The following is a 14,229-nucleotide window of genomic DNA, read 5'->3' as shown; positions in this document are numbered from 1 at the left end:
GAAATACCATGACCGTGTCAACCTCAAAGTCTAAAATATAATATCTGTAGAACTTACTCTGCTATTGTTGAAGCTGTAAATTTGATCATTCATTGTGCAAATGAGTTCCAAGTATGTTCGTCATCATAGTCAATACAGAATTGGACAAAGTTATGAGAACATGTAGGTTACACTTAATGATTAGCCTATGCCATACAAAATAAAATGTTATGTTCTGTGCTGATCCAATGACTGGAAATAACAATGTCTATCACTTGTATGTGCAATTATTGAATAAATGATCTATTGTCTCCTATGATTCTCACTGTGAAAGTGTGAGGAGGGTCATCTGAAATTCATAAGAGACATACTGTAGCAGCATAGAGAACAGAAGCCCTGACATCAAATTTAGTTTCATATTTAATGGCTGTTGTCATACACCAACATAAATACTTGACTCCATGTGATGATAATAGTACTAACCACAAACAGTGTTCTCACCATATGATTCCTTTACAGTCCTTCTTTTTTTTTATTACTCATTCGGCTTTGAGTTTGAAGTTTATAGTTTGAGGAGATTCTGGCCTGCCAGAACAAGATCCCATTATTGTAGTCAATTGAAGGCCATACCAGGAAAGAGAATCATAAATGAATGTTTAGGTCAGGAGTAGGCAGTGTCTTGTATCAGCCAACCAGACATGTTTCTCATAAAGGTGCGTGTACAATTGATTTCACAGAAAGGAGTTCCACATTTTGCCATGAGAGGTTCTTTGACTGGCCTTGTCACTCAAACACTCAAGATGAATGATGAAACTGAGAAACATATTGAAACACTTAAGGATGAATCAGCAAGGCATTAGATGAGGCAAAGAATGGTTCCACAAAAATTCACTCTTCACATCCAAAAACCATTGTCATGCTAACCAATAACAAACATGCACTGATGTTGTTTTTTTAAATATATCTGTGTACAAGATAAACGAAGCAGCTAGCCATCATAAATGTCTACATTTTTAATTATCGAAAAGGAGTTCATATTCCAACACCTCAACAATAACACTGAAACTATACTAATGCTGCAGAAGGACTTAAGATTTTCTGCACAGGTCAAACCTTTGCCCACAATGTGTTTTTTTAATCATTTCCTCATGAGAAGGATATTTAATATGCAGCAAAAGTGTTTTACCTACAGTTTGCTATCAGATAAAGTGAAATGGGTGTGTAAACAGAACAATTGTACCTGAGAAGCTTTAATTCAACCTTTGAACCACTGTGTTGGACACAGTCAACAAAAGTAACGCTGCCCAAATGCCAACCTTCAATAACAGACACAGTGACACGTGTTAAATAGTTGCCAAGAGGATTTAGGCTCAGTGATTTTACTTGACATGAGTGCCTAACTACAGTGCTGGAAAAAGTATTATGACAAAGAAATGAATAGAGTATATTGATACTTCTATTACTATTATTGGCAAAAAAAAACATTCCCAGTATTCAAGCTGTCTATTTTGAGAGGATTATAAACCTGCCCAACAGTAATTGTTAAGCCTTCACATACTGTAGCATGTGTACAGGTAGAAATCCTAGAAGCATAATGTAGTGTGAGAACATTGAGTTCAGAATTGCTCAGCAGAGTATTGCACAGGGTTTTCAGACTGTGTGAAAGACTACAGTTTACAGCTATCATTGTCCGCAATGCTAACCCTGAAAGTAGCCCTTCAAGAGGTTGCTGACGCTACTTTTGCCTTATAAGGCATTACACACAACACTTATTTGTGCTTTACTGCTTTTTAATTTATACAGTAAATCTGATCAATCAGGGTGGGACAGTTGAAATCACGGATTCTGATCCACTGAGTAATATCTGTTGAATTGAGTGACCACATTGAAAATAAGTGTTCACTGTTGGAATATTTTTTTTATATAACTAGTGCACTGATATCACCTGCTGACAATGGGCAGATAGTTTTACGGCTTTACATGTAGAGAAACAAGGAAATAATTGTATTTTTCTTTGAAGACTTTGTTCAGTTGCTACGTAGTTAATAATCAGCATATGTGAAGCATTGCCTTTGCTTTCCTCTCTAAATAAACACCACCTTTGAGGGAGCTATAATAACCTGACTGATTATTTCCAGGATACGATGTCTGGTTCAGCTGTCATTGCAGATTGTATTGGCGAGTCCAGAGCTCTCTGTAAAAAGCTTAGTGCAAAGAATGCACAGCCACGTGCTCCATTCTCCCTGTTAAGTACAGTTCATAGATACAGTTCACTCATATTCTGCCACACTACTGGTCACATCCCCAGCATGTCCATGTGGCTGGTTCAGTGATTCAGGACATTCTGTTATGACACCAGAGCACTGAGGACCAGAGAAACATACATGCATCTGTCTCTCTAAAACATGATACAGTATATAAAAACAAACAAATCAAAGTAGCAAATAAAAACTGTACATACACATACAAAAAAATATTCAGTCACTGATAAATCAAATCAAAATGTCCATTCCGTATGGAACCCATGCTACGTTGGTGGCACCCACCCTCTTTTCTATCACAATGTACCACAGGTCATAGTACTTTACACAGTCACAAGTCACTTTGGTTAACCCTTATTCTAAAACAATGCTGCTTTATGCATTTAGCTTTAGGTCACGTTTTCTCCTCTTTTCCTGGCAGCAAAGGCAAATAAAGCGGGCTTGGGTGCCGTCACAGAAAGTCACATGGCCTCAGTGTTGGAGGAGAGGGCCCTCTGGGACATTGTGAGTGGCCTTAAGACTCGAGGAGGAGGCTAGATGAAGGGACAGACAGAAAGAGAGGAAGATGAAAAAGATAGAAGTTAGGTAACCATCATAGAAATGAAAGCAGCTCACATTATGCCACAAAACTCAGTTTTGATACATGGGGAGAAAAAAATCCTAAAATGCACCCAATTCCAGCACTTGTATTCCATATTCAATAAAACTATCAATTTCACATATTAACAAATCAGGTCACATCATGTAACCATGCAGGGAAACTACTGCAAAATAACATTCAACCCATGTACAGTATACACAACCCTACTGCAAAATAACATTACATGTATCAGACACAACAGTCCACTCCCAAGATAGCACGGACATACAGTCCTTTAAGAAAAGTACAAACAGAACAAAATCTTTTCATTTGTAATTGATTCATTCAAATAATACAAAAAAGGCAGGCAGTGACACTACAAACTGCAGCCGAAGACAACGTACAGTATGCTGCCCCATTTCCCCCACTGCTAACAGTGCCAGTCTACAAGGCTTCTGTTAGACGTGCGCTACCAGTGAGGATTAGTAGTGACTCAGTGTGTTAGTCACAGCACTCCAGAGGCCGTTAAAAACCAGGCTCCAGCTGAGCAGAGTACCTCAGGTGCCCTCCTCTTTACCAGCCTGAGCTGAGGGGAGCTTGTGGCTGATCCCTCCCTTTCCCCCACCTTCTCAGGCTGCCCTGCGGCCGGGGGAGCTGGGTCTGGGGAGAGTGAGGCAGGTGGAGAGGGCGGAGCGGGTGTGGAGGGCGGAGAGGGCTGGGGGGGCAGAGAGGCCCGGGGGGGCTGAGAGGGCGGAGGAGGGTGTACGGGTTCAGTCGGGGGTTCAGAGGACGCGAGAGGCGGGGACAGCGGCTCCTCCTCCTCACACTGGTCCAAGCTCAACACCTCATATTCGGTCATGTCAAAATCCTGCCCTGCGCCGTGAGAAGGAAGAGAGGTTTGATTGTTGCTCGGAGCAGAGAGCATCTTATTACCTCCACCCCAGCGACAGCGCAGGGCGAGAGGTAATGTTTTCGGTGGCGTCCGCCCATCGTTTGTTAGCAGACGATTACCAGACCGATGTTCATGAAACTCAGTGGTGGGGTGTATAACGGGGCAAATTTTGGAGCGGACCCAAATTAGGGGGCGGGTCCACGAGCCGCCCCAACAAGCCTGGCCATTCACCTCCATTCATTTTTTCGGACACTTTGGACTTGGCTCAGGAGCGCAAAATTCCCCCCATTCATGGGGGGAATTGAAAAATGCATTCATGGGCGGAGGTCTGTGCTCTCCGAGCACCATTTCTAGTTGGGAATATGAGCACTAGGCTACCGTAATACAACTACATAGGAGATTCCCTCTGTCACAAACAAGCAACGTAGTCCCATTAGGACTCCTTCTCTATAGTCCTTATTCTATTTCCTTAGAATCATGTGCAGTCAACTGGATATCCATGTCTTAATACAACATGCCCAAATGGACTTATTGTATTCCTTAAGAATGTCTCAGTTCATCTCTCAATTCGGGACAAACTCGGATACCAAGTTGTTCTGAGAAAAGATAGTAATTACTTGATGCCATCTGGTAAACCCATTCACAGAGCAAGAAAAAAATGGTTGATGATCCCTATAAGGCATTTCTATCAAATGTAGAGTGTTGAAAATAGTGCACTGTCATTAATTCATGTTCGCAGAGGCGTGGTGCTAAATCGAAATGTCCTTTTACTTCTCACCTCAAAAAGGGGATTAGACAAATCAGGACTCAAAGGAGTTCCTGATTATGCGATAAATAACATGACAAATACTAGAGCAGAGGAAGTTATGTCAACAGAAGATCAGACTCTGGTCAGTGATAAAAGCTACGGAGAGGAGAGGAGAGGAGAGGAGAGGAGAGGAGAGGAGAGGAGAGGAGAGGAGAGGAGAGGAGAGGAGAGGAGAGGAGAGGAGAGGAGAGGAGAGGAGAGGAGAGGAGAGGAGAGGAGAGGAGAGGAGAGCCCTGCTCGCCTGGCGGTCTGGGGCCTGACCTGCTGACAGATGGCATCACAAACAGGAAGGTGGAGCGGAGTTTAGGGGGACTCAGGGAAGTGAGGATACAGAACAATATCAGCAGGCTTCAACAGGAAGGCAGATTATGATCATGTTTGTTATGCAGCGGAAACAGACAGACCCTGCGGTGCAGTGCCATCCTTTTGATGCCCAAGCAAAGTCAAACAAAGTTGTTGTTTTTTAAAGAGTCACATTTTGTTATTGCCTTATACCTGAAATCACTTGGGCTTAAAATCACTTAGAAAATAAAGCACAGTAGTGCACTCATCTTGGCCCGTGCTGTGTGGCCAACATTTCAGCTTGCTGTACTGTTGATTATACAGGTATGGGCCAAGTTTTCCCTCACCCTTGGTGTAGCCACTCTCTGACTTGCTGCGCATCATGGTTCTGGCCCGCTGTTGGCCGGCGCCAGTCTGCTGGGTGGTGACTGAACCAGGGCCGTCAGACTCAGACTGGAAGGTGGACAAGTCTTGCATGCTGAAACTACGCAGTCTGTCCGACAGCACATCTTGCCCCTATAGTGGCACAGTATGAATACACAGTAAACTGTCACCACAAGACCATGGTAAATTGAGATAATCATACCATTACTTCTTGAACTTAAAATGTTATATTTATAGTCCATAAAATTGAAGGTAACATGCACATAATTTGCTATGTGAATACAAGAACTATAACCCCTTCATAACCCTAATCATCACCCCCCCCGGCCCCAACTAATCAAATGTTCAGAGTCAGCAATACCTTTGTCGCAGCCATGACTGCAGCTGTGGCTGCCACATTCAGCCCTTTCCTCCCAAAATGCACCAAGGTGTCATAGCTTTTGTCCTTCGCGTGGCAGAGATAATCATCGATGTCCTGGTCCAAGTAGGGGAAAATTCACATATTAATTTACTGTAGTTTTGCTCGGCAAGTTTCAGTAGCATTTCCTGCTTCAATGCTTTTGTTGCATTGTTTACAACAACATAACATCCTTTTTAAATCTCAGACCTTTTATGAAGTGCTAGCCCATCCATACTATGTGCTATAGATTTTCTCATTGCTCTGCACCAGACCGTCTAGACAATACATTTTGGAACTATAGTTACACTGATCTCACTGATTGTCTTTCAGAATGTTCAGTGTTATTAAAGTAGATACCTCATCTTATACTGTGCCTCTGTGTGGGTCCCTCTGACACCTTCCTCTGTGTAGGTCCCCCAGTCTACTCTGATACCTTCCTCTGTGTAGGTCCCCCAGTCTACTCTGACACCTTCCTCTATGTATGTCCCCCAGTCTACTCTGATACCTTCCTCTGTGTAGGTCCCCCAGTCTACTCTGATACCTTCCTCTGTGTAGGTCCCCCAGTCTACTCTAACACCTTCCTCTGTGTAGGTCCCCCAGTCTACTCTAACACCTTCCTCTGTGTAGGTCCCCCAGTCTACTCTAACACCTTCCTCTGTGTAGGTCCCCTAGTCTACTCTAACACCTTCCTCTGTGTAGGTCCCCCAGTCTACTCTAACACCTTCCTCTGTGTAGGTCCCCCAGTCTACTCTGACACCTTCCTCTATGTAGGTCCCCCAGTCTACTCTAACACCTTCCTCTGTGTAGGTCCCCCAGTCTACTCTGACACCTTCCTCTGTGTAGGTCCCCCAGTCTACTCTAACACCTTCCTCTGTGTAGGTCCCCCAGTCTACTCTGATACCTTCCTCTGTGTAGGTCCCCCAGTCTACTCTGACACCTTCCTCTATGTATGTCCCCCAGTCTACTCTGATACCTTCCTCTGTGTAGGTCCCCCAGTCTACTCTGATACCTTCCTCTGTGTAGGTCCCCTAGTCTACTCTAACACCTTCCTCTGTGTAGGTCCCCCAGTCTACTCTAACACCTTCCTCTGTGTAGGTCCCCCAGTCTACTCTGACACCTTCCTCTGTGTAGGTCCCCCAGTCTTCTCTAACACCTTCCTCTGTGTAGGTCCCCCAGTCTACTCTGATACCTTCCTCTGTATAGGTCCCCCAGTCTACTCTGACACCTTCCTCTGTGTAGGTCCCCCAGTCTACTCTGATACCTTCCTCTGTGTAGGTCCCCCAGTCTACTCTGACACCTTCCTCTGTGTAGGTCCCCCAGTCTACTCTGATACCTTCCTCTGTGTAGGTCACTTTTTTTTTTGTCCCAGTCCAAGTCAGGTCTGACACCTTCCTCTGAGTAGATCCCCCACTCTACTCTGACGCCTTTCCTGCCCCCAAAATAAAGTGAAAAGGAAAAGGACGAGAGGAAAACAATGCAATTCCCTTTTAGATGTTCACATGACAGTCTTGGAAAACTGGATCCAAACAATGAAGGAAATTGGCTCTACACTGTTACTAATCACAATAAACACCAGCATGTGTTCTACAAACACACTGTTACTAATCACAATAAACACCAGCATGTGTTCTACTAACACACTGTTACTAATCACAATAAACACCAGCATGTGTTCTACTAACACACTGTTACTAATCACAATAAAAACAAGCATTTTCAACACAGAAGACAGTGAGGTAACAAACATAGTAACTTACTTTCACAGTTGTTACTTTCACCCACTTGTTATCCCTCCATCAGACAAGAACAGGTCAATAAAACAGGACTAATGCACTGGCTTTACCTTCTCTTTTGAGGAAAGCGTGGGATGAACAAACTTCCTGTAGAGCATGCTGGAGCCCTTGGTGTAGGGAGAGAGTAGCCACAACACGAAGGCAATCTTCAGCTCGTAGTAAAAGGGAATCCTGCAGGGATGTGAAGCACGGTGAATTGTGGTGAAATACCAAGTATTTCCTACCATGTACTGTCACTGAGCACTACTTCAGATCAATATTACTCCATTTATGGCATGAACAGGTGAAATATACTGTAAATATAGGCTACTGAAACAAAACATTTAAAGTATTTTCTTACCAACAAATAAAGATATCTGTGACCACCTCCACTGTAGTGAACAGTGCAAATATTATCCAGTACATCATCCATTTCACCTTTAAAATTGGAATAAATATAACAGTTAACAATAAACATTTATTTATTGTATAAATGTATTGAATCAGACATCATTTTTGACTATTCAACATAGATTTAACAGGTAATATGGTAAAAATAGCACCAAAATATTGACTTAAATCTGTTCATACTCACATATTCTTTCACATCCTTTGACTTGACGGCTTTATATGAGGAGTATGCAGGGTATAGTGTGCCAAATACAAGCCTGGAACACACAAAGCATTTAATGGAGTGCCAGATACATCAAGTGAAACAAGGTGAAATCAGTTAATATGACGACTGAAGTGCACCAATAACACTGTTAGAACCTACATGATGCATGCGCAAATGTTCTGCCATGAAACTACGTAACTAACTAAACATAAGATTATTATTATTATTGCTGTTGTTGTTTTTGTAATTATTAATATTATTATTGTTGTCCTCCTCATACACCTGTGCTGACTATATAACTCTAAAACAGGACCTCCTTGAAGTGCAACAGTCAGGCAACAGCTGTGAGTGTGACCTGATCAAATTACTGACCTACATAACACCGTGTTGCCTTGAAGACAAAATCAGGGTTCGTATATGTACAAGGTCACCGAAATAAATGAATAAAGAATAAATAAACCTGAACTCAACAGGCCTATCTTTGTCTAGGACAGGATGCGTAACGTTAGGGGTACAGACATGAGTGCCGAGACAGCCACTTGTAGCCTAGTCCTACAACTATTGAGACAGCATTGTAATATGATATTGTAATCTAAATTTAATTTACTTGCTATTTTGAGGTGCGGCTATAACCCCAACGGTGAGGGCGACGATTATTTATCCACACTAGTCATATCGATGCGCATGGGAGCTGTATCTGCGTCTATTTGACTGCTATCTGGGTGAACGGGATGATCTGAACATGTGTTCCTAATAGAGTAGCTATTGCTGTCCCATCCCTTTGTTTTCCAACAAACACAATATAGCTGCTCACAGCCGCTCTGTGCTAAAAGACAATTTATTCAGACAGATCTCCAATTTATGAGATGTTATTATTATCCACGTGTATATAGGCCTTCTATGGGCATACATATTTATAGTATGCATTTTAATTTGAGCAATCACGTAATGTCTTTGTCTACAATGGAAAAGAAAACATTACGCATAACATAATTCAACATGCATTCACCTTTTGATAAATCAATAGGCTATATTCCAATGATTTCTAGTAAAATGACAAAACGCGTTCAGTGAGTATTTGCCTTTCAGTCCAAAACAGAGGTAGGCTATTCTGTTTCATCTAAAGCCCCGAGTCACGGCGGCTGATTTTGCTTAGAAATAAGAGGCAGCTCCCTAAACAGGCTACAGAGCGGTGGCTGGCATGCACCAAAACCCCAGATTTGGACTACAATAAACGGCATTCTTTGGGTGAGTGTTTTCTAGAAAGAAAAAAAGAATGTGATAAAAATAACTTACACCACAAGTCTAGAGATTATCCACGATACCATTGCGCTGGGAAGGCGACGGAACGCGCTGTCAGTGGGGAGGAGTTTGTTGCTTGAGCGTTGGCAGAACCATTTGACAGGCGCGTCAGAGAGCGCAGCGTCAAGGGCCGTGGCGCACGCAGGCATAAACGTGATACAGAGTAAACAGTCTATTATAATCATGTTATTAACATCCGTTCTTGGTATTGTTATCCATATACAGACTTGGACAAACATTCAAATCGTCATGTAGTCATTGAAACCACCTTATGAACAGAATAAATCTATAGTACATCTACCACAATAATCCATTTAATTGTGTCATCTGTTAGCCATTTAGCCCGCAACCCATATTCTAATTCTGAGATCTTTGATCAGAATCGCCGAAACATAAAAGCAGTGCCTCTAACCTACATACAAGCTCACAGAAGCAGGGTTTAGTTACATTATACAAAGGCTTCTGAGACAGGGTGGTGGCTGGTGGAAAGTTAATGCCCATTTGGAAAACACCCAAGAGAATAGTTGCTTAGTCTTCTCTCAGTCTGAAATGTTTTCACATGATGTTCCTCGCCCATAATGGAGAAATTGCAAGCGATCTGTGACAAACCAAAGCGTTAATTTCGTTATTGTCATAAATGTCCCCTTATCCAATATGAATCACAGGATAAAGAGGGCCAGGCTGTCCATCCTCAAACGTTTATTTTCATAACTCTCACCCACATATAAAACAAAGTATACACACAAAAAATACACATACAGGGTCTGAAATGAGACTAACAACTCTTGATTTCCCACTCCCTTCAAATCTGGGCAGAGAGCATTAAAGTTTAAGAGGCTGCATTTCGATATACAAAATGTTAGAGATAAGTATGCTTGCTTAATTCTGACAGACATACTTTTGTAAATGTGAAACAGACAACATATAATATAGATATGCATATGTACTGTACAGAATCAAACTACCAAAAAAGTTGCTTTAGTTCTAGTGTTTCAGATACAAAGAATTCCGGAAATGCTCATATTATGTATGTTTGGATAGATACCTTGAAGACATTTCAGTTCTGTGTAAGCAGCTTGCAGTTTTTATGAACTCTTGACATTTGAGTCAATAACATGGGCAATCAAATGAGCAAAACAGTCCCATTGTGGACTTGTCAAGAGTAAGACACATCTTTGTTATTTGCTGGGGTTTGCACTCCATGCTTTGGATAATACGTGGGCTACACCTGGGCCTCATGAAATCAATATGTCCCTGTTAAGGCTTAGTCTATCCAATATCCTACAAAAACAGCCTTAAGCACTTCACACGGCTTCAAACTACCCACTGTCTTAACCCGAGGCCAATCCAAAATGATAATGTTTGGAGAAGGGGGAACATGTAGCTGATGAGACGTACACCCAACACTGATACAGTCTGTAGTACATCCTTGGGCAAGCAGAGGGACAGAGGACCACCCCCTTAGCTCCTCAAGGCTGCTAATCTAGACTGCATTTCCACTATATCCTCCTCGGATTCGTCCTCTGAGGCTGCAGCGGCTCCAGCAGGCTCCATTTCAGGGAGGGCATCTGTGACTTTGCTGGGCGCTTTGCCAAGGGCACCTGAAACACAATATGCCACCAGGGGTCAGCATGCTAAATGTTTTCTTTTTATACACGCATTATAAATAAACTACAGGATTCTTTCATACCCAATATTGTTCTTACACTTCTTTGACAGACATTTTACATTATTTTTTACATTCTCTTATAAGGTTCGGTCTACCAAACAACTTTGGCTAACATTCCTTTACAACAGGCATTAATCGTCAACCAGTATGACCTGCTGCTTTCATGAATGGAGGCTCTCTGGTTACCTGCTGTGATCTCATAAAGGATCTTGTCAATCTCAGTCTCTGCCGCCTCTTCCATCTCCTCATCATCCTCCATGCTTTCAAACGTATCCTCCAGCATCTCCTCGATTATGCCAGCCTAAGAGACCAATGAACACAAAAACAAAACACCGTCAGCCAAGAGCTTGGCATTTCCCACATTTCTCATGTACTGTAGATGCTATTAACCAGGTTACGCCACCCACTAACGAGCATTTCTACGGACGGATTCACTGGCAGGCGCCACACCTCTACCAGTGGTGATTCTACATTATAAAAAGCAGCCGATATAGGCTACTACTGACCTTCATCATCTCCTTGGACAGCTCCCGCATGGTGGCCTGTATCTCCGGGATCTTGACCAGGCTCTGCATGGCTTTCATCACCTCCGTACTCTTCTGGAGCGCTCCGGCAACACGCAGCACAGCTGGAGACATAGCAGAAGGATGACTCACCAAAGTCGTTTGGCCAGTGCCAACTGAACTCAAGGCTTCAAACCCGATATGGCCTGCATTTCTATACTATCGTTAGAGATAGGCCTGCATTTCTATGCTATCGTTAGTGATAACAGCTGAGATAGATCTACACAGAGTGTAGTACAATTCAGAAAAGGGGCTATAACAAAGGAAGTACTAAAGATAACATCTTTAGCACTTCCTTTGTTGTAGTTCCACTTGTGCTGAGGTGCCACATAATACAATACCACTAAAGAATGCCAGCAGGTCCCTCCTTCATATGGGCTAACTCACCAAGCTGGTTCTTCATACTGAGCAGCACAGAGTTCATCTGGGCTTTGGAGGCGTAAAGCTTACTGACTGCACGTTTCGACTGGATCATCTCCTTCGCCAGGATCACGCACACATCCCTATGTCCCTTTTTAGCAGCATCTTTGATGGATCTCTTAACCTTCTCTTCCTCTCTCTGAATATCTGAGACACAAACGTAGGGGTCACATATGATATGCATTCCATTCTGTGAACGCCAAAGCAGACAAATGTAGTAAATTAGTAAATTCACTAGCTATAGTTTGGATAAGCTGTCAGTAAGTGACATTGGAGACTAGGAGAGCTGCGTCTTTTTCTCACCTCGAATTTGTCTGTCAATCACTCTCATCTCCTTCCTGATTTTGAGAGACCATTCATTTATCTGAAATGGCACAAATATGCATCGTAAACTGAGATCGATTGTGACTTACGTATACAGATAAAGTAGCCTTAAATAATATACGCATAGTGCATTTCTGACAATTGCTACGTTTGAAAGGCCTAAATTGCTGTAACGGATCCCCCATGCACCCATCAAGTGGTTTGTTTACATTTCGATAGTGTCATTAACGTGAGGTGGGCTAGTGTTAGCTAGCATACTTAATTGTTTAAAATTACTGAAAACTCAAGCGTATCTTATACTGTATTTCCATTAGCTAGTTGATTCTTTAGCGACATTTAAGAACACTAGTTTTACATGGAGTGTCACAACATTTCGGTTAACTATTAGCTAGCAAGCTAACTTAGCTAGATAGCATTCACAGCTAGACTGTTCAGGGGCAACCATTTGTTTAGTTAGCCACAAAAAAGATCTCACGATAAGATCTCCGCTTAAAGATGCCTTTACATACCAGGTCTTTTGGTGGTTTTTCATGCGATCTGCCAAACAGTCCCATTTTGAGAACGTTAACGTTAGCTACAGCAGACAAGCTAGACAGCAGCAGCACACATTACACACTCACTTCCTGGTTGCTAGCTAGCTAGGCGTCACTAACGGGGGCTGTTAGTACCCGGCTGTACTCAACCCTCTCGCACGCGCATTCGTACAGTACAACATTATTTGCACGTCAAAAGCGTTAGTGTCGCCGATATTGCTGTCACAGTTTTGCAGATCATTTAATGCTGTTTCACTCTTCATTAAACCTACACATAAAACCCCACAACTCTCCCTCTGTGTGCCAAAATAATAGGTATCCATTATTGGCATAGCAGGATTTGAACCAATTGGCCTATTTGGATGCAGTCAGGGCAGGATTGGACAGGGCACCCTGTACTTTTATTAGTCTGCTTGCGTTCAGTGCGCTCTGGGTGTGCATTGCGTTTATTATTGAACGCAATCAGACTAATAAAAGTGCAGGGTCCAGACTGCATACACATATTGGCTCAAATCCTGCTATGCCAATAATGGATACCTATTTATTTTACACAATGATGAGGAGTGATGTTCAAATAGGATAGGAAAACTGACTCTGGTCTAAAACAGGTGCATTAAGGCACTGTTGTCACTAAACAAGCCTTTATGTTTTTGTTATTGCATGGGAAATCACTCAGAAATTGTTTTTCACAAGAACAAGAAGAATTTGCTTCCACATTTTGTGAGTGGTCTGTCAACATGGTGTGAGGTGTGGTGGCTGTATGGTGGATTACTGAAGAATACCTTCAACTGTGAAGCACCCCCCTCCATCAATAATCACAGTTTGAGAACAGTCTCCACAATGTATTGATGTGTCACAGACAACACAAGGGTGATGGCCTACTCACATCCAGTAGACTAAATACCTTGATGGTGGACAGGCCAAGGGGGGACAGACTGGACCGGGTGGACAGGCTCTATAGCAAGGAACAGGAACTGGACACAGAGCTGCATGTTACAAATGGATGTCTCTGGTATGAGCAAAACATCTACAGTCTTAACACGTGGGTGATGCTCACATCCAGTAGCCAGATCTAGAAGTTTTCAACTCTGCCCAAAAATATATGGGGAGGGTCAGCAGCAATCACATTAATGGGATGGTTTCAAATATTTGACCTTTTTTTTTTGGTAATCCTTGCCATTAACATGTGGTACAATCACGATAGGAATCAGATGATTAAAATATCTTAGCTACCAAGGGTTCAAGGGTCCAAGCCGACTGCTTGATTAAATAGTGTGATTTTTTCGGGTCATCAGGTGGGAGGGTAATGCAGTATTCATATAGTAGATCTATGAATGGGCATGTTGACTCAAAATTAGTGTTTCCCAGAATCAATGACACTGTCCTCAGTTGTGTCTGACCAATGATAGGCTATTTTTAATCACATTATTACAAGTACAAACTC

The 14,229-nt window shown here is 42.4% G+C and overlaps 2 protein-coding genes across 2 annotated transcripts; both read right to left on the bottom strand.

Moving 5' to 3' along the window:
- Positions 1-882: 882 nt before the first annotated feature.
- reep1 (receptor accessory protein 1) lies at positions 883-9,346 on the bottom strand. The gene is made up of 7 exons (XM_084437931.1): positions 9,271-9,346; positions 7,954-8,026; positions 7,720-7,796; positions 7,430-7,550; positions 5,548-5,661; positions 5,150-5,318; positions 883-2,773 (listed from the first exon to the last, which is right to left on the bottom strand). Exons 1-7 carry the CDS (start codon positions 9,300-9,302, stop codon positions 2,712-2,714), a joined length of 648 nt encoding a protein of 215 aa, XP_084294057.1. The 5' UTR covers positions 9,303-9,346; the 3' UTR covers positions 883-2,711.
- Positions 9,347-9,953: 607 nt separating this feature from the next.
- chmp3 (charged multivesicular body protein 3) lies at positions 9,954-12,878 on the bottom strand. The gene is made up of 6 exons (XM_084438098.1): positions 12,762-12,878; positions 12,232-12,292; positions 11,896-12,075; positions 11,452-11,573; positions 11,132-11,246; positions 9,954-10,877 (listed from the first exon to the last, which is right to left on the bottom strand). The coding sequence occupies exons 1-6, from the start codon at positions 12,804-12,806 to the stop codon at positions 10,738-10,740; spliced, it is 663 nt and encodes a 220-aa protein (XP_084294224.1). The 5' UTR covers positions 12,807-12,878; the 3' UTR covers positions 9,954-10,737.
- Positions 12,879-14,229: the final 1,351 nt, after the last annotated feature.

Source organism: Borostomias antarcticus, assembly GCF_949987555.1.
Source record: "Borostomias antarcticus genome assembly, chromosome: 5".
NCBI classification, from domain to species: domain Eukaryota; kingdom Metazoa; phylum Chordata; class Actinopteri; order Stomiiformes; family Stomiidae; genus Borostomias; species Borostomias antarcticus.
Note: the sequence above shows the minus strand (reverse complement) of the source record. Positions and strands in the feature narration are given on the sequence as shown.

Excerpts from the sequence above, each read along its gene's own strand:
- reep1 (XM_084437931.1), bottom strand. The coding sequence starts at position 9,302 with ATGGTATCGTGGATAATCTCTAGACTTGTGGT. Across the intron at positions 8,027-9,270 it reads ATAATCTCTAGACTTGTGGT|GCTTGTATTTGGCACACTAT; the intron begins GTAAGTTATTTT and ends TGTGTGTTCCAG. Across the intron at positions 7,551-7,719 it reads ACAGATATCTTTATTTGTTG|GATTCCCTTTTACTACGAGC; the intron begins GTAAGAAAATAC and ends ACATCCCTGCAG.
- chmp3 (XM_084438098.1), bottom strand. The coding sequence starts at position 12,806 with ATGGGACTGTTTGGCAGATCGCATGAAAAACCACCAAAAGACCTG. Across the intron at positions 11,247-11,451 it reads TGTCCAAGGAGATGATGAAG|GCTGGCATAATCGAGGAGAT; the intron begins GTCAGTAGTAGC and ends TTGGTCTCTTAG. Across the intron at positions 10,878-11,131 it reads CCTTTATGAGATCACAGCAG|GTGCCCTTGGCAAAGCGCCC; the intron begins GTAACCAGAGAG and ends ATTGTGTTTCAG.